This window comes from Typopeltis vanoorti, chromosome 10 (genome assembly GCF_054136105.1).
Source record: "Typopeltis vanoorti isolate ZY-2024b chromosome 10, IOZ_Tvanoo_1.0, whole genome shotgun sequence".
Lineage (NCBI taxonomy): Eukaryota > Metazoa > Arthropoda > Arachnida > Uropygi > Thelyphonidae > Typopeltis > Typopeltis vanoorti.
The window spans coordinates 124,995,003-125,019,740 of record NC_143558.1 but is presented as its reverse complement, the minus strand read 5'-3'; the positions used below and the strand labels follow the sequence as shown (position 1 = coordinate 125,019,740).

Here is a 24,738-nt window from a genome sequence, read left to right as displayed (position 1 = left end):
ATGAAGCACCAACTCAGTTAAAATCTCCAAAAAAAACTATGAAAGGAGTATGGAATAAACTTTATCCTCAGTTTAATGATAATTTCAAAGACTTTGAAGACCCAACAAAGATTGTGAATTCTGAAACTCAAGCAATCTTAGGTATGGCTAACCAGTTGCTAACGGAAGTTGTGGAAGGTGATGTTAATGAGGTGCTTCAATCTCACACTATGGAACTCTCACCCAATGATCTCCTTGAATTAGAGGAACACGAAATGAAGAAGAAAAAGAAAAAGAAGATAACGAATATGAAGCACCAACTCAGTTAAAATCTCGAAAAAGCTCAAGCAATCTTTGAATCACAAGATGCAGACTATGAACGATTTAGTAAATTTTCCTACAAAATGAATAATGCTTCTGTTTACTCTCAAGCTATTTTAAACAAAAAGAAGCGAAAGTCAATGAAGCAGATGCCACTCGAGGCCTTTTTTGGAAAAAAAAAAAAGATGCACCAAAGCTTCCTAATATATCTCCTACTACCCGATGGCTGTCGATTCACCTGGTGATACAGAAATGAGCTCATTTTTTTTTCAAAGAATATTTTTTAATTTAAAAATTTCTTATGGTATTTTTTTAAATATGCAAATCTTTGGGCCAGTAAAGTCTTTTCTTATCATTCAACATTCATTTTATATTTTATATATTCCTTCTTATGAACGTAACTCTCGCTTACAGCATTATTTCTAAGGCAAATAAACACCCGTTTTATGAATTCCTGATTTACAAACGGTCACCAGGAACCAATTAATTCATAAAGATGGGAACTACCTGTATATATATATTTTTTTGTTTGGTTAATGGTATCTATCTCTGAATTTTGTAGGAGGAATAGTGACGACTTCGACTTATGCAACATAAAATGTTTGAGAATTCCTGAATATTTATTTCAAAATTAATTTGCAAATGCTGCATAGGCATTAGTTCATAACAGACAGTAAGGCATAAATAGTTCAGCCTTTATCCAAGATTGGAATTACCTTACCTTTTGAAAACAGTGAGAATATCTTTGTGCTAACAGTTCATGAAGGTATTAACTTATTAAATTAATTAATATAAGATGCTATCTTCCAGTTGGAAATAAAACGTCATTAATAAATTCACTGGCAGCCACTTGCGATCAAATCACTTGACAGCGTATGAGATGATTTAAATGGGGGAGGGGTATAAATTATACAAAGAAAATAATATATTTGGAATACATTTAGAAAGGGGCTGAAAATTCAATAGCCACTTGTGTCTGATAACTCACCCTGTAGCAAGTGGTCGAGTTGATTTCTGGATTCCTGAGTATAATCACATGCTAAGTAACTAAAGTGACACTTACATGTCTAAAGAAAATCAAAGGTAGCATAATGAAAAAGCATTCCTAGGAATGTTATAACTTACGAGGTTAAGAAGAAAATAGTTAAGCATTGCTGCAATCCTATCAACAATTGAGGGATGACAGAATATAGATTTTATTTCTTGAGTCAGTAGCTGGAGAGTATGAATTGTTTCATTACTCATAACATTGTGAAATCTGGCAAGTAGTCCCATATGTTGCAAACTGACTTCCTCCTGCCGATGTTCATCAGCATGTAATTCTGCTTGATTTTGATTATGTTGATATTCTTTGAGTTTGCTCATATACTAAAAATAATAGAAACATAGAAAAAGCAAACTCCTTACCTTTACAAATATCAAAATTAGAATTTATGCAATTATTTTAAAAGTAAATTATAGCAAAAGTATTATAATTAAGCTATTTTCGTAATCAAAGTAACATATGTTTACTGAGAGCATCAGCAATATTATCTCAGAAAGCTAAAAATTTCAAACTAAATTTTTCCAATTATCAGAGTATCTGGTATTGTTTATAAGTAAACTATGCCAGATGTGATGATAACTGGAATTTTACATAAATGTAATTTATATAAAATGGAATTTTATATTGATTTACAACCATAACTTTTATCTGGAACAAATTACATGGGATATACAACAGCAACAACAACAAAAAATATTTAATTTAGATAGATAAAAAGTAAGCGATTTTAGATTTCATTAAATGAAAAGATAGTCTAGTACTTTTAATCAATTTTTTCTTTTTTAATAGAGAAATAAATAACATTTTGATAAAGATACCAAGCAATTTTATAAGCTAGGTTTTTAATCCTTTTTCCCAAGTAAGCAAACAGACAAGTAAGTCAAGTTTGCACCTGCACGTAGTGCAAGTCTGAGGCAACTCATTCCAAAGATGGAGTAAGCTCCGATCACTTTTCTTGGTATTTTCCCCTAATGCAAAGTACATTCCCTTGCAGAGATGAATGATGCTATTCATTAAAGGTAATGGTCACTACCCAGACCGGTTTCGACCTTTATTGAGGTCTTGTCAGTGGGTGCCAGACCTAAATTTTGTAGGAGGAATAGTGACGACTTGTCTGTTTGCTTACTTGGGAAAAAGGATTAAAAACTAGCTTATAAAATTGCTTGGTATCTTTATCATAGTATACACCCAAGGTAAAAAACTTTCTACATCTTACTCTCATCCTGAGATTTATATTTAATGAGGTTAAAGCAACTTGTTTAGGCAAAATTTATAAGCTCGTATTACTTTAACCTTGGCATTTTTTAGATTTGGCTCCCACTGACAAGACCTCAATAAAGGTCGAAACCAGTCTGGGTAGTGACCATTACCTTTAATGCATAGCATCATACATCTCCGCAAGGGAATGTGCTTTGCATTAGGGGAAAATACCAAGAAAAGTGATCGGAGCTTACTCCACCTTTGCGACGAGTTGCCTCAGACTTGCACTGCATGCAGGTGCAAACTTGATTTATTGGCTGTTTGCTTACTTGGGAAAAAGGATTAAAAACCTAGCTTATAAAATTGCTTGGTATCTTTATCAGAGTATATATCCAAAGTAAAAAACTTTCTAATAACATTTTATTGGTGCTATGGGCAACTTCAAAGAGACAGAAAATAATAAGAAAAGTAAATTAAATTTAACAAACAATTAATTATATTCTTGTTTAACTATCCAAATGGCCACACGGATACAATGCATCAAAAATATACACTTCGTATCTATATTATTTCTATGACATCCAAAGCTTATATTAACTTCATTGGACACTTCACATCCATATAATTAATTATTGATGTACACACACACACGAGAGTGATCTGAAAAGTTCTCAGCCCAACAATGAAAAAACAAATTTATAATTTCAAAATTATTTTTATTTTTCAACATTATCTCCCTTAAGACTAATACATCTATTCCAGTGATGCTCCAGTGCTATTATCCCGTCCCTGCAGTGGTTCTCAGTAAGATCTGCAAAATGCCCCTCTACAGCTGCAATCACCTCTTAATTCGAAGAAAAACACTGACCAACAAGGAAGAGTTTTAGTTTTTGGAAGAGATAGAAGTCAGAGGGAGCCAAATCTGGGGAATAGGGTGGATGTTCCAACAATTCATAGTGCAGATCCCTTAATTTTCCCATTGCCAAAACACCTTTGTGAGCAGGTGCATTGTCCTGATGAAAGATGATTTTTTTCTTTCTCATATCTTTTCTCAAGAATTTTTTCATCTAATCTGTTTAAAAGATCAGAATAATATTCCCCAGTTATGGCTTTACTCTTTTCAAGATAATTAATAAAAAAAATGCCTTTAGCATCCCAAAACACCAATGCCATGACCCTTCCTGCTGGTGGAACCGACTTTGTCTTCTTTGGTGCTGAACAACTGGCTTCTGTCCACTGTTTTGACTACTGTTTGGATTCTGGTGTGTAATGGTGAATCCAAGTCTCATCCATAGTAATAAATTGACGTAAAAAATCAGTTTTATTCTTGTTAAAATGCTCCAAGCATTGTTCAAAGATTTTCATACGAGTGCATTTTGATCTGCTGTGAGCAAGCGGGGCGCCCATCTTCTGCAAAGCTTTGTCATTTGCAATTTTTCATGCAAAATATATCCAACACGTTCTTTTGAAATGTCTATAGTCTCAGCAATTTCATGCACTTTGACTCGCTGGTCATCCAATACCATATCGTGCACTTGATCAATGATTTCTGGTGTTGCATTTTTTGGATGTCCTTCATGTGGATCATCTTCAAGGCTGGTATGGCCACGTTTAAACTCGGCAGCCCATTTCTTAATTATCAAAAATGAAGGAGAAGAGTGCCCATAAACTTTTATGAACTTTGAATGAATTTCATAACCTTACGATACTCAATTTTATCCATTCCAAGGAATACAGACAACATTTTGCTTCAGACGGCTGTATAAAACAAACTACCTGATAGAATAACTTGCAATTTCACATTGATGCTTATGACAGATGTACCAACAGAGAAAAAAAAATCTTGCTGATAGTGTTGCATCTATGGTTGAAGCTGAGAACTTTTTAGCCCACCCTCATGCATGTCAAGGCCGTTATGGTGGTTAATCCTTTACACAAGTGTAAGCAAATAAAATTTGTGCATGAAATATCTTCACAATTAGGCAATTTATATACAGAAAAGCAGTCAACTTCACATCAATTACATCAGTATCCCATAATGCAAAAGTGCACATCCTTTTGGATGTGTATAATACTATGCATTATAGGAAGGATCACTACCCAGAAGAGATACCAAGGTCAAATTAATGCAGAAGTCATGTATTTCTCATATATAAGTAGCAAATAAAAATATGTATCAACTTATTAAAATACTCTGGATCAGATGTACTTGTAGAAAGTTTTTTCACTCAGTTATAAAGTAAATTTGACAAGAAATTATATCTTGTTTAATCCTTTACCCAAGTGTAAGCAAGCAAAGTTGGTGTGTGAAATATCTTCACAACTAGGTTACTTGTATATAGAAGCAGTTGACTTTTACATCAATTGCCTCAGTGTCCCATAAGGTCAGAACTAAACAGGTGTGGGTAGTGAGTCTTCCTTGAATGCACATAGCATTCAAGGAAGACTCACTACATAGTATAGCAGTATATACATCTGTACTGAAGTGTTTTGCATTATGATGGGATGCTGAGGCAACTGATGCAAACTTTAGTCCAGATTGTACCATCATTCAAAAGGCTTTCAGCAAGAAGCTGCCATAGGAATACATCTGACCCCCCCCCCCTCCACACACACACACACATATACAGAGAGAGAGAGAGAGAGGGAAGAATGGAATTAAGACAGCTTGGATAGCTTAAATATCTAATACCATTACTCATTCCTTTATTGTCTTTTTTTTTTCTTCCTGATGATATGCTCAATTGGTTTAAACCTTTAGAATGCCTCAGTAAAATATTTTAATAAAGTACTTCTTTCAGCATTACAGTTTATCAAACCACAAATAGTCTAAGCAGTTTAATGTCAGTTTTTGAATTAAGAAAATAATTATAATTACTTAATGAGTCTGAGAGGCCATTTAAGGATTAAAACTAGATAACTGTAAGAACATCTCCCCATAATCCATAAAGAATGAGGAGAACTTACTAGGACTTCTGACCCAATGTCAGAAGTACTAATATTAGATATCTACCTGAATAGTGAAGAAATGAGAATGGAGGCAATTCTGGACTTAGCCAACCAACTATACTGGATTAAACCACAAAGAAAAACTGGTGGTACAAAGTCATGAAATGCAATGCCAACAGGGTAGTCACCTTGCTTAACTCTCCAACTGGCATGGCACTCTTTTTTTCAGGGATGACAGGGACAACAGTGAAAAGTCAGTAAGTGGAACAAACTCACCAAGCAGTAAAACTGGATAGGATTTTGGCATGTGTTTTAAGAGAATATGCTAAGAAACCAACAACTCCATTAACCTGACTATTCACTGAAAGTCTAACTGGAAGGAAAGTGCTCAAGGAATGGAAGAAGGGTAAGCGAGTGTCACCGCATAAATGCAATAGCAGAAATGGAGAAGTCAAACTATAACTCAGCCTTTATTCCCTTTGTATTTAAGATTTTACAGAGATTGAGAGACCACATACAAAATTAGGCAGATGAAGATAATATTATCTGCAAAGAGCAGCATGAATTTGTTAAGGAGGTGCTCTTGTTGCAATAATTTGTTCAGCTTTGATGATAAAGGCTGTCAAAGGAAAGGCACATATACTGTCATTCTCCCCCCCCCCCCACCTTCAAAATCCAAATCTGACAATTTGGATTCTGCAAAGGCATTTGACAAGGTGCCATATGATAAATTTATATTTAAGTTGCAACACAGAGGGTTAGCTATCAGGTTAGTAAAATGAACTGAAAATTGGCTGTCTGATATCAGAGCTATGTATGGGAAGGGGGAAACAATAACAAAAAAAAGGAAGATCACAGGAAGGGTTCTCACTACTGGGACTTTTGCTAACTTTTATGTGAATAACATTGTCACCGGATTGCAGGAAGATATTCAGCTGTTTGCAAATGATGATGTGAAGCTTGGTAGTGTTATTAGTAATAGTACCAATGTGGTGGTCCTTGAGAATGATTTGAATAAGCTGGAAGGTAGATGAATGAATGAGGGGGTGGGGGATGCAAGTTTAATGCAACAAAATGTAAGGTATTGAAATTTGGGATCCACAAATGGAAGGATGCACACACTACTGGTGTAATTATTATTATTATTATTACGTGACAACTCCAAGGAGTCCAAAGACTCATCGAGGGAGGGTACCTACTCTATTACTCTCCATCACTATCCACCAACCACAGGGAACTGCCACTACCATCATCACCTACACAGCCATCTACTGCTTACCATCACCACTAGTATTGTTTGTCTGTAAATTGCATGTGTTCTCAAAACCGATTTGTCTATATTGTCTATATGTGGAATGAAAAACCTGCTACCACGATATAAGATCAGCTAACTCCCCTTCAAATGAAAAAAAAAAAAAAAAAGAAAACCATATAAAGATTCCTCTCATAATGACGAGAATCAAAATTAGGCCTTTTCCAATCGAAGGGCACAATTTACCATCGTGTTTCCAATTATGCTAGAAGAATTGGAGGAGGCAAGGGATCTTGGAGTGCTAGTCAATAAAAATTTGAAGTTTAGAGGACATATTGCAAAGGTAGTGAAGATAACATACACGAGTGCTGCAATTCTCAAGACTAAGCAGCAGAGATAAGAGTGGATTCCATTGCAGGAAGTCCTGTCAGACCACATCTGGATTACTGTGTTCAAATCTAACCATCATGATTTCAAAGGGGATGACGCAACTTTGTCAAGGGTACAGAGGGAAGTAAAAAAAAAACAATATCAGGGCTGTACAATGTTGATTATAAGAATAAACTTGAAATTATGCAAATTGCAGGGTTTGGTGAATAGAAAACAAAAGAGTAACATGACTGAGATATTTAAACTATTCAGAAGTATTTACAGGATTGTCACTGAGATTTTTTTTTTATATATAATGGAACAAGGTGCCATCCCTGGAAGGCAAAAAAAATAGGGCAGGAAGTGGCGTTTTTGTATAGAGAGTGGTCTGATGACTCTCCATGAATGCATTGTCTACTAAGGGTAGTGAATGTGCAGACAGTGAACAGTTTATATTATAATAATAATATAAATTAAAGATGTCAAGAAGGTTATGGAAGCATGTAATACCTTCATTCATTTTGGAAAAACTGCTTCAAAATCACTATAAAATACCAGTAATACTTAAGCTAATAGAAGAATAAAAATACCTGCAATGCTTCATCTAACAGAAATATTGCATCATTAATAAGAAGATTGATGAAACGAAGAAAAAGGGGTGGATTTGCTGATTCAATATTGCTCTCAGCCTCTGCTGCCAGTTCCTTAAGTGAAAATAAAAAATACAAACTTAAAAACAGTGTGGCAAATCTGCATAGGAATAAGAGAACACAGGTATTACCTTTAGCATTATAGTCAAAATAAAAAAGGCAGAAGTATTTAAATAATGAATGCAAAACAATTTTCTTTAGCAAAAAATAAAGTAATAAACATATATTAAGTGAAGCATGGCTAGGTTATATTCATTTGGTTACTAACTCTGGATTTCTATTTCTGATTTCTATTATCAATAACAACAATGAATAATAGTCAGCCAGCACTAGAATGAACTAGTCAGGAATTAGAAAACAGTTCATTATAATGAAAGTTCAGTATAGCAAATTTCATGAAGTTGTGTGTTCTGAACATGAATGAGTATGAAACTATACTGTTTACATTTCTTAATGATACAAAAGAAATTACATACATTTAAACTAGCCAACCTACTTACCTTGATTATGTAATCCTTGGGAAACTATATAGAAATGTTGAATGGTCATATTGTCACTTCTTTTTTGCTGGAAATATTTTTGAATAATAACAAGAATGCACAGTAGGCCAAACACACAAACTTAAGTGTTACCGTATGATGTGAAAAAACCAAAGTGATCACAATATTGTCTTGCATATTATAAAGGAATATAACAAAATTTAGAAATGTCTTTTCTTTACAAAATGATAAAATATTAACAGATACTCGATTCTTCTTACAATGAAGAAATTTAATAATATATACTCATAAATTTTGTTACTCATCATCATTAGCCATTTTCTGTTCGTTGGGCAAATAGTGAACAGAAAATCAATTCTATCTTTGGCTTTTCAATGCCACTGAATTCCAGCCATCTCTTTAATCTCATCCTCCCACCATTTCTTTGGTCTTACTATAACTCTCTTTCTATCTCTGGGATATCATTCTGATATCAAGTTTGTCCATTTTCGAGTGTTACTTCTTGCAATATGATCTGCCCATTGCATTTGGACCAAGTATTGCACTTTCTATTTAGGATGGTAATACTGAGTTATGATCTTTCCATTTTCCTCTGGGTAATCCTCAACTTTCTGGTCATTTTTTTTAGTCAAACTCCACATTTCACTTATATATGTCATGACTGGGGGTATAGAATTGTCGAACATTTTTAAAGATTGGGATGTTTCCTTTCACTGCTTCATGGTGTTTTACAAAGGCTATCCAACCAAGTTGAATTCTTTGCATAATTTCTTCTTCAGTCTCCCTCTACTGTGATCTTTTAATCCCAGGTAAACATAGGTGGTTAGACTATATCAATTCCAGGTGTATTGATGAGATGTATTGATTATGCATTATTTTTCGTTTTGCCTTTGTTTATATTTAATCCTTTCTTTTTATTTTCTGCATTCACTGATCATTTGTTAAAATTCTTCTGTAGAATATCCTAAAAGAACAATGTCATCAGCAAATCACAGGTAATTTAGTTCTTTCTCATTTATAATAATTCCTCTATTTTGCCAATTTTTTTAAATTTCTTCTATGGCTGCTGTAAAAACTATTATTATTATTATACTGGAATCTCCATGGAGTAAGAAAACTCATTGCAGGAGATCCATTATTCAGACACTAGCCATTATTCACACAATACCAATCATTTTGTCACGTGTAAAATTTGTGAAGTTGAATGGAAGTTGAAAGATTTGTGAATGGAGACTGAAACAGGTGAACGAGTGTGTAATGGATGTTTTAAGTGAATTTGAGAGAATGCGGAGAGAACAAATTACATGATACAAGGGTGGTATGAAATGTTCATGGCCTAACAATGAAAAAACGAATTTATAATTTCAAAATTATTTTTATTTTTCAACATAATCTCCCTTAAGACTAATACATTTATTCCAGTGATTCTCCAGCACCATTATCCATCCCTGCAGTGGTTCTCAGTAAGATCTGCAAAATACTCCTCTACAACTGTAATCACCTCTTGATTCGAACAAAAGTGCTGACCAGAAAGGAAGAGTTTTAGTTTTGGGAAGAGATAGAAGTCAGAGGGAGCCAAATCTGGGGAATAGGGTGGATGTTCCAACAATAAATAGTGTGGATCCCTTAATTTCCCGTTGCACAAACACTTTTGTGGGCAGGTGCATTGTCCTGATTAAAGATGATCTTTTTCCTTCTGCAAACCAGATCTTTTCTCATGAATTTTTTCGTCTAGTCTGTTTAAAAGATTGGAATAATATTCCCTGGTTATTCTTTTACCTTTTCGAGATAATTAACAAATAAAATGCCTTTAGCATTCCAAAACACCGATGCCATGACCTTTCCTGCTGATGAAACCGACTTTGTCTTTGGTGCTGAGCAACCGGCTTCTGTCCACTGTTTTGACTACTGTTTGGATTCTGGTGTGTAATGGTGAATCCAAGTCTCATCCATAGTAATAAATCGATGCACAAAATTAATTTTATTCTTGTTAAAACGCACCAAGCACTGTTCAGAGATTTTCATACGAGTGCGTTTTTGATCAGCTGTGAGCAAACGGGGCACCCATCTTGTGCAAAGCTTATTCATTTGTAAATCTTCATGCAAAATATATCCTACATGTTCTTTCGAAATGCCTGTAGTCTCAGCAATTTCACGCACTTTGACTCGCCAGTCATCCAATACCATATCGTGCACTCGATCAACGATTTCTGGTGTTGTTACACTTTTTGGAAAAAGAATTTTATAACAGCATGATACTCAATTTTTTCCATTTCAAGGGATACAGACAACAGTTTTGCTTCAGACAGCTGTATAAAACAAACTACTTGACAGAAAGACTACTTAGGAAAAAAAAAATTTTGCCGAGATTGTGTTGCCATCTATGGTCAAGGCCGAGAACTTTTCAGAGACCACCCTTGTAGTAGACCAGAAAATGAAAGATTGGTGATAATAGTAAAAGTGCAATGGCAGAGGTTCGGGAGAACTTAGAAGACCTGAATAAAGAAATAGCATATTTGCATGTAGTCCTTCATTGGATAAAGTGTGAGATTGAGAAGCTACAGAAACAGCAAGAGATCAGTTGAACAGAGAACAGAAAAATTAGATTATGAGAAAAAGGTAATCAAGCAGGCAAAAGGAAATGCCAATGAATTTTTTTTCGTTATGTGGCATGTAGGAGGAAGAATGACTATGGAGGACTAATAGAGGCAGACAAAATTGTTGAGCTGTTGAGCCAGTGATTGAGCATTTTGCAAGGGTATATCATCCAAGTGAAGATACTGTTATGACAGAGGTGACAGTGACTAATGTGAGAACAGAGGTTGAAGAACTGAAGGTACTTAGTATATATCACTGGCCTTTTCCTGGATTCAAATCCTCCATAAACCACTCTCTGTCTGATAACTGTCCATCAGCTACCAGCTAATCCAAATCACCAGATTCATATCCATCACTATTTGCTAATATTTATTCAATACAGTTCTATATAAAATCTTGTTAAATGCTCTTGCAAAGTCTACAATATAGCTGAGAAGTCATTTCCCTTATCCAACTCCATTGTCACCTGATTATAAAAAGTAAGCAAATTACTGAGGCAAGACCTGCCCTTCACAAAACCATGTTGTCCCTTATAGAGTATCATATTCCTAACCACCTAGTCCTGAATTCTGAATTGGAGAAATTTCATCAATTTCTCCAATACTTTAACCACCACTACTCAGATGCTGATAGGTTGCTACTTCTGTAGCAATCTATCAGCATCTGATAGCAAAATAAGGCCATTCAAAATGAGTGGCCTTATTTTGCCTTCTTTCCACTCCACTGGCACCTTCCCGGTACTGAGGGTTAAATTAAACAGCTTGGTCAGAGGAGGTGATTATACCCCTGCACATTCTCGTAATCCAGGTGCTAGTATACCATCTAGTCTCATTGCTGTGTTTGTATTGAGGTTCTGTACCATTTTTAGCACCCCCATTTCTTCGACCTCTATTCTCTTATCAGACAAGGTCACATCTGACATTACAATGTTACTATCTAGAGGGACATCCTGCAAAATGCTAACTCCATATTTCATCTATTTGGCTTGATTCTGTTACCTGCCCACCATCAGTACTTTTTTAAAGCCATTCTCAATAATCATTCCTGTTTTTACTTGCCATATAGTGAAAGAACTGATCCCCTGCTTCTATATAATCCCTCCACAACCTTCTCTTCATGTATATCTCCTGCTTAATGAAGCTATTCATCCATCTAACTCCTATCTGATTTATCCTTCTATACATTCAGATGCTGCTTTCTTCAAACACCCCTTGACTACCTCCCATGCAACATAAACATCTCCCCCTCCAATTTCTTATGTCATGGCTCTGCTGAAAATTGACTCCTCCTGTCGTAATCACTTTCTTTGTAATTCCACATATATTCCTTCTTAAAAGAAAATTCTGCATGTCTGGTAATCTTCCAGGTCAAGACTACATGATCACTTTCTCAAGCAGAGACATCATAGCTAGATTGGTTAGTGTTAAGTTCTCTGATGCAATGATCAGATTCAGCACTCTTGAACCTAGTGTCCTCTCCTTTACATGTTGCCTCAGATAACTATACTCTCAGCAGGTGTATAAATTCCATTTCCTTCCCTGCCTGTGACCATTCTCTTCCCAATCTAGGTCCTCATAGTTGAAATTCCCCATAATAATAATTATTCGACATGCTAATTTGCGAGTGCATGACATGCACAGTCTCCCGTATATCCATTGGATTATAGCAGCAGCCAATTTAGTTCTGTTGGCTTCTTCTCACATCAGATAGCTTCAAATGAACTTCCCTCTGAATTCCTGATCCCTCATGTATACTTCTGCTCTTTTTGGCTTTAATTCCACTACTATCATTTGCAAAACCCAGCCTTCCATTCTGTTCCTTTTGGTCTTCTCTGAAAACCCTACATTCCTTGTATTACATTCCTATGAGCATATCATCACATCTCACTAATGTCTATAACTTTTGACTAAGTTATTCTAATCAATGCCAAAAACTCCTCAACATATTTCAAATACTTGTATCATTAGTATACATAAACTGCAATATGCTTTCATCTCATAACCTCCTTTACAGCTTGTGTTACTTAGCCCACCAAAGTTAGCCTGAGGTGCTACATTTTGAATCATGTGACAACTCTCCCACTTACTAACCTTTAGGTTGCCTAGACCCATGTTCACCTATATTCCCTGCCCCACCTCAAAAATAAAAACATTTTAGTTTTCCTGACTTTATACTTATGAACTTTCACTGAATAACACTTTTTCAAGACTCCTGAAATCAAATCCATTTACATGCAAGCTATTCACCTTATACAAATCCTTCCTACCTTCCATTAAACTAACTTCACAAATCCACAAACTCCACATCATTCCTCCTGCACAATCTGTGCACTGACTCATCACAGCTCTCTATCTGAGCTCCTGTCTATCATACAGTCTCAACAGACCCACAATTTTACTTTCTAAGATGAAACTAATAGTCTTTTCACATACCACACTTGTCACTTGCTAAATCATTTGTACCAGTCAAAATAAACATCTCTTTCATCTTAACTCTCTGCATCCTTACAGCATCACTGACATCCTTTATCTTAGCTCCAGGAAAACATGACTTTGTTACACTCTCCTCAAGGGCTCCTATATTAATGAATCACCATACAAAATCTTATATTTAATTTCATGCTTTCTCTCCCCTTTTGCGTCTGTGTCATACCATCTGCCACTCAATCTCATGTTTTTTTTTGTGAAAAACTCCACATAAGTTTACTATCTTTTCCATTATCATCTGATCATTCTCTTAATTTTTCACCATGTTATTCATACGGTCACTCATCCTGCCTGCAACAGTAATGTGCCAATGATATTATTATGCAATTCATCTTTCAACTCACCACTATTCTCTTCTTACTCTCATTACACTTCTGGCATTTGCTCATGAAACTCTTTCACTAAATACATTTTCCTATAACCTGCTTTATACTTTCACATATATCCATTTTTGGCAGTAACCTTTTCTTGTTTCATCACTTTCCAAACAAGTACCTCATGACCACTTTCACCAGCCAGTGGCAGTGTCAATACCTCATTGCTATGCTTTCTTCTTTTCCTTCACTGCCTCTTTAATTTTCTGAGTCCACCATGGAGTATTGATTTTTCTATCCTTGCAAACAACCTCACCACATGCCTCTCCAAGGTATTCTCAAACTCTTTCATTTTTTTCTTTAATAATATTTGTGTATTTTAGTCTACAGTTCACATCTGAGAGCCGCTCCACCTTTATTCGCGTTTAAACTTTCTTACACGTTCTTCTTTTCAATATATAATCCAATTTATCATGCTCAAGATTAAATGTGATCACTCCCTATTTCAAATCCTACGTACACTCTAGTGGGAAAACATCATTATCAACAATAACATAGTCAATGAGACTTTTCTTATTCCTTGCCTCTTCTCTCCAATTTGTGCACATTTTCATGTTGGAACCAGTGGCAGCCCATGAAGTTTCAAGTGGGGGTGCTGCCTGTACAAAATAATTTTAAAAAAATTCTTTTTTTCCTAATCAGTAACCAATTTATTAATAAATATATCTATACATTTATTTATTAATAAATTGGTTACTAATTAGGAAAAAAAAAAGAATCATTTTTTAATTAATTTGTATAGGCAGCACCCCCACTTAAAACTTCACGGGCTGCCACTGGTTGGAACATTGTGTTAGTAATAACCAGTCCATGTTCTGAGCAGAAATCCAACCGGTATTTGCCATTATTATTAGCTTTGCTCTATTCTCCAAATTTTCCCAATATATTTTCGTATGTGGGGTGCTTAACGTCAAAGCTGTATAACTGAGAGGAGACCTCCACATAGCCTTTAAAGGAATGCGGATAACCGACCAGGGTTTCTGACCTAATGTCCAATCCTCACCTTCTCATGGTGCACCCTGTTGGGTATCTACTTTGATACTGAACGAACGAGGAACGGCTGGCAATTTGGGATTTAGCCGACCAAATTGTATTCTTATTGGTTAAACCAAAACAAAAAATGATGGTGCAACATGACAAAATTTCATGCCGGCTGGAGCGTCGCCCGGTTAAAACAAGGCCCCCGTTGTTTTCACCAGGGAACCAGGGCGAACAGCGAAAAGTCAGCTACTGGAACAAATCTGAAAACAAACCCCAACTCAACATCACCAGAGTTAAAGATCGGTACTATCAACGTAAGAAGCCTGAATGGCAAAGAAATGGAGCTTATGTCGATCTAGTACTTAGATAAGTACCAGATCGACATAATAGGGATGACTGAAACAAAAAAGACCAAAACTGGTGAGATCTTTCTGAGCAATAAATACAAAATGTTATATTCAGGCAATGACAATCAAGGAAAAGAAGGAGTAGCCATAGTATTCAACACAAAATACGAGGCTAATCTTCTTGAATGGCAGTCAGTCTAAAGTAGAGTAATGTGGGCAAATATGAGAATGGGGAACTGGACAATGAGACTTATTTGTGCCTATGGTCCCACAGAAGGTTTTACTAAGGTAGAAGTGGAGGAATTTTTTGAGACTTTAGAAAAAGCAACTGACACAATGAAAAAGGAAAAGTTGGTCCTTGTTGGGAATCTAAATAGCAGAGTAGGAAATGATTGTGAGACATACAAAAATATTTTGGGAAAATTTGGAGAAAAGAGCAAAGCTAATAATAATGACAAATATCTGTTGGATTTCTGCTCAGGACATGGACTTGTTATTACTAACACCATGTTCCAACATAAAAATGTGCACAAATTCACATGGAGAGAAGAGGCAAGGAAAAAGAAAAGTCTCATTGACTATGTTATTGTTGATAGTGATGTTTTCTCCCTGGTGCAGGACACCAGAGTGTACAGAGGATTTGAAATTGGAAGTTATCACTATTTAGTCTTGAGCAGGATAAAATTGAATTTCATGTTGAAAAGAATAACATGTAAAAAGTATTAAAGCGAATAAAAGTTGAGCAGCTTTCAGATGTGAACTGTAGACAAAAATACACAAAGATTCTTGAAGAAAAAATGAAAGAGTTTGAGAACAGGAACCAAACCTTGGAGATTCAGTGGCAACCTTGAAGAAAACACTGATTGATTCAGCCAGAGAGGCATGTGGTGAGGTTGTGTGCAAGGATAAAAAAATCAGAACTCCTTGGTGGACACAGGAAGTTAAAGAGGCAGTGAAGGAAAAGAAGAAAGCATATCAAAAGTTCCTGGCAATAAGTCAGCTTTTACTCTTACAGAATACAGAGACAAATGTAAGAAAGCTAAACAGTGTGTAAAACTATGACTCCAAAAGTCAGGGGAGGACTTTGGCAAGAATATAGAAAATAAATATCAAGAAGGTGGCAAAATATTCTGGAGGTTGTTGAAGAAGCTTAGGAATGGAGGAAAGACTGCTGTAAAAGGAGTTAGAGATGATAAAGGTGACATGAAAACAGGAGAAAAAGATATCCTTGAAGTATGGAGTAATTACTTTGAAAAAATGCTAAATGAAACAAGCAGTGATGACAGCACAGTGATAAAAAACACTGACCAGGCATGCAGTCAAGAATACATATCCATACTTGAAGTAGAAAAAGCCATCAAAGGTTTGAAATGTGGAAAGGCAGCAGGAGTAGATGATATTCGACCAGAAATGCTTAAGTATGGTGGTATAAAAGTCTTACAGTGGCTGCACTGCATAGTTCAGAAAGCCTGGACAGAGGGACGAATTCCCGATGATTGGAGTAGAGCTCTCATAGTACGTATATATAAAAAGGGAAATAAAACTGAATGTGAGAATTACAGAGGTATTTCCCTACTGAGTGTTCCTGGCAAGATCTATGCAAGTATACTTGAGAAACGGTTGAGAAGAATTGTGGAAGAAAAGCTTGGTGAAGAACAAGCTGGATTCAGGCCAAATAGAGGCTGTCAGGATCAGATCTTCACTTTACTACAAATAGTCGAGAAATCATGGGAATATAACAAAGATCTGTATTTAAGTTTTGTCGATTTGGAAAAGGCATATGACAAGGTGCCAAGAGAGAAGCTATTCAATACGCTGCAGTTATATGGTGTCAATGGGGCATTATATCAAGCAATACTTAGTCTTTATTTGAGTTGTAAGTCAGCAGTTAGAATTGAAGGAAGTACAGGAAGATGGTTTAATGTTAAATCTGGTGTGAGACAAGGATGTACATTATCCCCTCTGTTATTCATTATCTATATGGATCACATTATGAAGGAATGTGGTATTAAACCTGATATCAAAATTGGAGATGTTAATGTCAGCTCTTTGCTTTATGTGGATGATGTTATACTTCTAAATAAATCTGCTACAAGTCTGCAAGATTCTCTGACTAAATTGAATAGCTGTTGTAATAGATATGGTATGAAGGTCAGCAATAAAAAGACAAAGACGATGAAAATAGGCAGAATTATTGAAAATGTCAACTGTGTTGTGAATGGAGAACCTGTGGAACAAGTAAAACATTTCAGCTACTTAGGCACAATTTTTAGCGAAGATGGTAAATTAAATATAGAAATAGACAACAGATTCAGCAAAGCTGGTATGGTGGGAAGTCAATTGAATAAATTCATATGGAATAAGAAAGAAATTAGTCGGAACACTAAATTAGCTGTATACAAGACAGTGTTCAAACCAGTTTTAACTTATGGATCTGAGAGCTGGGTCAGAAGTAAAACACGTGACCAAAGACTAGAGACCGCAGATATGAGAGTCCTGAGAAAGATTAGAGGCATGAACAGATGGCATCAATGGCAATATCATATTAAAAATGAGGATATTAGGAAAGAACTTGACATTGTCAGCATCCAGGAATGTGTTAGCAGAGCTAATCTCAGGTGGTATGGTCATTTAAATAGAATGGGAGAGGAAAGATTAGCAAAACAAGCGTTCTCTGCCAGGTTCGCAGAGAACACTTGTTTTGCTCTACTGTATCAATCCACCTATATCTTGGTGGATGGAAATGGTACAAAGTGCCTTAGACGATAGAAATATAAGATCTGATAATGTTGGAGTCTTGACAAGTAACAGACTGTTTTGGAGGAAAATTGTAGATAGGAAGTTAGTAATGATGTAATTTTTTCATGTAGTACTGTCATATCCTGTACACCCCTTGAGGGTACATGGCAGGAATTTAATGATGATGATGATTTTTGTATGTTTGACAATCATTTCCTACTCTGCTATTTATATCCCCTACAAAGACCAACTTTTCCGTTTTCATTGTGTCAGCTGCTTTCTCTAAAGCCTTTGAAAAATTCCTCCACTTCTACCTTAGTAGAACCTTCTGTGGGACCATAGGCACAAATAACTCTCATTGTCCAGTTCCCCATTCTGATATTTGCCCACATCACTCTATTTGAGACTGCCTGCCATTCAAGAAGATTAGCCTCGTATTTAGTGTTGAATACTTTCCTTGATTGTCATTGCCTGAATATAACATTTTGTATTTGTTGCTCAGAAAGATCTCACCAGTTTTTGCCTTTTTTGTTTCAGTCATCCCTATTATGTCGATCTGGTACTTTTCCAATTCCTCAGCTAGCTCCATTTCAGGCTTCTTAGTTGATAGCACCAATCTTGAACTCTGGTGATATTGAGTTGGGGTGGGTTTTAGGATTTGTTCCAATAGCTGACCTTTCGCTGTTTGCCCTGGTTCCCTGGTGGAAACAACGGGGCCTTGTTTAACCAGGCAACATCCCAGCCAGCATGAAATTCTGTCATGTTGTACCATCATTTTTTTATTTTGGTTTAAGCCAATAAGAATGCAATTTGGTCTCCTAAATCCCAAATTGCCAGCCCACCCATCCTTGTTCGTTCAGTATCCAGGTAGATACCTAACAGGGTGCACCATGCGAAGGTGATGATTGGACATTAGACAGAAGACCTTGTCCGTTTTCCACATTCCTATAAAGGCTATGTGGAGGTCTCCTGTCAGTTATATAGCTATGACCCTCACTGCTTTGAATTCAGGGTTTATTTCTGCAGAAAGGATTTTATGATCAAAATCCATATCTATTTACTTTAAGGTTTTTACATTTTATAATGTTATCTTCCATTTTTTGTTATGTTATTCAATGCAGTTTATTAGTTCTGCTATCAGGTAAGATCAATATGTATTTGTGTCTCTATGAAAAAAATAAAGTGGCAGTAATCACAAATGCTGTTGTCTCACAAAATTTAAGGACTTTATCACCTCTTTCATCAATCCCAAATTTCTTCCATATCCTTAGAATATTTGCCTCTTTTTGCATTAGTCTCCCTTTATTATCAATATATTTTTCCTATTAGCATTATCAATTTTTATTTGTAAATTTCAGAGAAATTCTTCATATGCATAATCTCCATGACAGTAATATCGTGTATAAAGCTATAATATCTAGTTTTTTAAAAAAGGGGAAAAATGAGATTAATAGTGAAAATAATAGGATAAATTCTGTTATTGAAATTAAAAGATAATTTTTTATTATGACTGTAGTTGTTCCTTCTCTATGTATTCCATCTTTTTTTCCTGAATAAAATATTTTTGCATTTTGATGTTACAATATCCCTCACCTGTCCAACAGTTATTTGGTGATCCTGCAATACTCCAACTAAACTTTTAATTCTACTTCTAACAGTTTAAGTTTTCCCATTTTAAAAAATGTTCTGACATTAATTGTTGATATGTTTGTCATGTTCTTTGTTCATGCTTTAGTGTACAGTAAAATCCAGTTAATTGGGACAGGTGTTTATTTGGAACAAATCTTATAGCACAAAACCAAATCAAGAAAACTCCCAGTTTTCTCTTCACTTATTTGAGGCAGGAGACTGCAGTACTCCAGATTATTCCTCTGAGTTAAGCTTACAAACAGAGAGTAAAGGTCATACATACTATGCCAAATTACAGCTTGTAAATCCCTCATGAGCTATGATCACATGTGTTTTAGGTGATGCATGTGAATGACTCACCCCCCCCCCCCCCACTGACTCAGGTTATATAGCATATAACCTGAGTCAGTGAGAAGATAACAGTTTCTAACTAGCATCAATTGTGTGTACATGTCATCTTTCAAGTGGAGTCAATGCCAAAGCAGAAAAGAGTAGAGATTTTTCAGTACTCTGGTTTTGGATAATTTTGGACCTATACCCAGATAAAACATAAAGATGCATCACTAGTCAAAAAAATTTCCTTGCTAGACCAAATTAAAGGTCATTTGCCCAATATCATCATCACCATCATGCAGAGATAACTGGAGACTGAAATCTATGATTGCGCACTTGATACAATAGCAGGTTAAACTGTGAGAAGAATGGACAAGCTATGCAAAACAGGGAACATCCCAAAAAAGGAAACATGAAGGTAAGGATCCTGATGTTGAGGACACCATAAAGGATCCTGATGTTGAGGACACCCTAAATCAGTGGTTCTCCATTATAAATGGAATGTGTGTCAGTAGTCCTATGTTAAAAAAGAAGTCAGAGGAGCCAGGTAATATGCTGGGTTGACTTGCTGCTCAGTGAAATGCTAGTTTCTCTTTTTAACTATTAACATGAAACTTTGCATAACCGGTGCAGCCACTTAACTTGGCCAAAATGTTCTAGTCCGAATGTGTTCCAATTAACTGGAATCTACTGTACTTAGGAATCCTTCTACAAGTGAAAAACAGAACAATAATCAATATAAAAAATATATTTATAAACTAATAGTTTTTAATGAAATTTGTGAATTTGATGAACCAAGAGTACTAGTATTATGGTAATGAAATGAACATATCCAACACACACACACACACACAATGGCATTACATTAGCACATGCTTGTGCAACATGGTAAAATTCCTATTACAGGGATCTTCTAGAATATGAAATAATTAACTATTTGAAGATACCATTTAACCAGCTCCAGAAATTATAACACACAAACACATACAAATTTAAGTTAATAACAACCCTATCACATTCAAATTTACTCTGAAAGTGGCAGGGATCTCAACAAAAAAAAGAAAGATTTAAACTGGCCTGGAGAATGACTGGTGATCCTTTCTGAGCAGTCTTCAAAAATCAATCAAGCTAATCAGTAAACTACATCAACCTCAGTCAACAGTGTGAAAGCATTTGAGGAAATAACTTGCCCAGCTTTATAAATTAAAGCAGTTATATAACATTGAGCCACATGATGCTTTTATATTATGAATTCTGCTCTGATATGAGGGACTGTCTTGGTTCACCTGAAGCCTATTAGACAAACTGTTTTTTTTAGTGACAAAAGCAACATTTTACCTCAGCATGATAGTAAACACACATAAACACGTCTGAGATCAAACCAGGAAAAACAAACCATCACACAGCCACCTCCATTCGGAATGTTTTTTTGCAGATTCATGTTCCAGTCGATGCCCAGAACTCTTCATTCAGCATGTCAGCCAACCAATGGTGATTTTACATATTATCCCTCGTAGCACCGTATGGTTATGTTCAGTGAGTGTGGTGGGTTGTTCACTGTGGGTAGCACTTGCAATTGATTCCCTGCACTTTCATCTCAGTATGTATCACTGACTGTTGATTGACCTGGAATGGCCCAATTTGTCAACAATTTGCCAAATAGATAAGCCTGCAACATGGAATCCTATCACAACTAACTCCATCAGTTCCTTTCTCACAGCCATTTCATCAGGACACATTTGCACTGACTTAGGAGCATCATATTCCTCTAATTTATACTGACTACAAACACCTAACTCGTTAAATGGCATAATGCACCTTGCCCAAGCAGCGTGAGTTGATTTTCTGTATACTGAGGCCTACACAACTGAGAACTGTTGCTTGATAAAATTAATTTATTACACCCAAGAATTAAATTTATACTTGAAGTAGAAAATAACAGTTTTCTCCCTTTTTTGAACTTTCTCATTCTGTGTCAACCTAAGGACAGGCTACAGTTCTCAGTGTACAGAAAACCAACTCATACTAGTAAATATATTATTACTTTCACATACCGAAGCAATAATTATTGCCTCACATCATCATCCTTGTCAGAAATATTTTTTTTTTTATGTGATTAAAACTTTAGCTCAACATACTGATTGTTTTTTTAAATCAGCATTCTTCAACCATTTTAGACCTGTGGACCGGGGAAAATGGGAGAAATATTTCGCAGACCAGCTGATGGCTAAGACAGAAACATAAACCTATGTAGATAGTATTTATTTATTAAATCCAATATTATAAAATTACAATTTTTAGCTAGTGCAACATCTGATGCTGCTTAGAGGTTAGAAAATTTGATATACGTGGCTGGAGAGTTGTTTCTGAGATACGAAGAAATTTTTGGTGGACCTCCAGGAAATTTCCGCAGGCCGGCACTGGACCACAGGTTGAAGAACACTGTTTTAAATAATGAATTGTCATTTAATGATAATAATACAAAAATAATCAATAAAATAATTAATAATTATGTCCTTCATCTTTATCTTGAGCAGAAGTTTCTAGAATTTCAATTCCATATGTTAAAAAACTGTGAGATAAAATTGCGAGATTTCTGTGCCACACTGACCCAGTTTCTTTCTGTCTAGTTCATAAACTAAGTGCCTTTCTAACCTCTCCAAAAGACAAAGATCTTCCACTCTCTTATCCTGGAGTTTACAAGGATAAGAGAGTGGAAGATAGGTTATTGACAGATAGGTTATTCTCAGATTCATCTAGAATAACATCAAGAGTATATTTTACTTCAAGAATCTGATAAGTCTGGTTTAACCAGCCATGCCTTATCCATTAAGAATAGAATTCATTGAAATAAAACTAAAGTCCTACACAAAAGTTATTTTCTTCTTGAAAGATTATATAAAGAAAGTTGTGAGGACCATGTTCACAGTCCAAACCTTAATAAAAATGATTGCCTTAACCATTCCCAATTTTATATGAAGTCATCCTAAGTAATACTCCTCATTTATGTGTTTCATAAAATTGTAATTATGTAAATTTATTTCTTTGAATTCTAATAGTTGTAGAGGTGCTCCTGCAGTTGATAACATATATTGTCATGTACTTACTTGCAATTTAAATGTTGTTCTTATTGTGTTTATCTCTTTTTAATTGCACTGACGATGACTAGGAAACCTAGCCAAAAATTCTACAAATATTAAATATTTTTTTCCTAATACATGTATCATTCTGTTACTTTAGTTTTATCATTATGTTGTCCACTTACATCTTGATATTTAAATCTACACATTAGTAGATGTTGGCTAGAGTTAATTCTCTGGATTTCTGTTATCTTGCTTGAAGAACAAATTGATATAGTCTTATTCCTGCTGGTTTCTGTGTCCAGTATATAGTCTTGAGATTATAATATTGAGCTTGGAGTCCTGTCAGGAATTGTTAAAGTCCTTTTCTTTTATTTGAGACTTGGTTGACTTAGAGTTATTAGATTAGGTAGCTTGCAGATGGAGTTATTAGATCTACAATGAATGGGCATGGATGTTTTGTGATGACTTTATGAGGGAGATGAATTTCATCACTCAATGTGAAACCATCATCCTGGATGTTTGGTCTCAAGAGCATCAATGTACTAATATTGATGTGCTTACAATCTTTCATGGATGGGATTTACTCACACACACAAAAAAATATTAAATAAGTACCTTAGTTTGTAAATAGTATTAAAAAGTCTATTATACTGACTATTATATTATATGATGCTCTGCATGCTGAAAGTGACCTCGATGCATGATGATTTCAATTTGAAGAAGAGGACTGGACAGATGTACTTTTAAGTGACACAACTTGGTCATATCCTGGTATGGATCAATAGTCATTTGCTACAAAAAAAACTTCAGAAGTATAGGTACATAGCACTGTTTCCTCTTCATTATGGTTGATCAAACAGGCATCAAACAATCTTACAGATACCTTCTTTTCTTATGAAAAAATCCCTGTACCATCTGCAAGAGTGCTCATCTAATACTCCTCTAAAGACTGATGCTAGAGCCTGCCATGCTTTTTTTTTATTTATAATTTGTATATGTAAATTCTTTCAGGGTTAATTTCACAAATAGTTCTGTTCTGTCAACTTTACAGTGATGAAACATAATGCTATCATCGTTCATAAGTTCAGTACGTTTGCTTCTTGTCATGTAAAACTCACTATTTCTTATGGAAACTAGTTTGCAAGTTGGATGCTTCGAACTTGAATATTCATAAATAAATGACCCGCTGTATACTGAAATGTTAAATATGAACTAAATGTAGAGAAACACACAGAAACATAAATAAAGAAATGTTAACCTTCATTTTCTGTTTATGTAGGCCTAAGCTCCACATGTAATCTAAGACGACATACATGGGCCTTCTATACTGGAACTTTTGTTCAAAAGCAACACTCTGTCCTGTCATTTCAATGCTCACAAACACATGAAGTAAGACTGGCAATAGCTCTGATATTAATGGGTGATGCGTAAAGAGCTGCTCTCTAACCAAGCTAAAATAAATAAAAATAAATATAATTACTATGCAAGCAAACACTTTTTTTTTAGGCAAATAAATATTTTAATTAAAATAAATTTTATTATTTTATTTTATTTTATTATTAATTAATTATTGTAAAATTATATTTTAAGGGGAAAAAAAGGGGGGTAGAAAGATAGAAATGAGTAATAACAAAACATGAAAAGAAAGTCATGCGCTATGATGCTGATCATGTGCTAGCCTAAGGCTAGCACATGATCAACATCATAGCTGGCTAAGTGCAGAACTTAAACTGCTGCTATACAAGATGCTGATCAGGCCAGTCCTGATGTAAGGCTCATCCATGTGGAGTCACACAGCAGAGTCAAATGTTAGCAAACTACAGACAATTCAAAACAAGTGTTTACAAATAGTGTTTAACGCACCATGGTTTGTAAGAAACACACCGCTTCACCATGAAGCCGA

At 35.3% G+C, this 24,738-nt stretch overlaps 1 protein-coding gene across 6 annotated transcripts in view; it reads right to left on the bottom strand.

Moving 5' to 3' along the window:
- The window catches only part of Ube4A (Ubiquitination factor E4A), a 346,330-nt gene that overhangs the window by 50,858 nt on the left and 270,734 nt on the right, over positions 1-24,738 (bottom strand). For all 6 annotated transcript variants that reach the window (XM_090399157.1, XM_090399156.1, XM_090399154.1 and 3 more), the window contains 3 exons: positions 24,094-24,286; positions 7,706-7,819; positions 1,426-1,668 (listed from right to left, as the gene is read on the bottom strand). In XM_090399157.1, the coding sequence (XP_090255283.1) occupies positions 1,426-1,668; positions 7,706-7,819; positions 24,094-24,286 (550 nt within the window). The remainder of the gene's footprint in view (positions 1-1,425; positions 1,669-7,705; positions 7,820-24,093; positions 24,287-24,738) is intronic.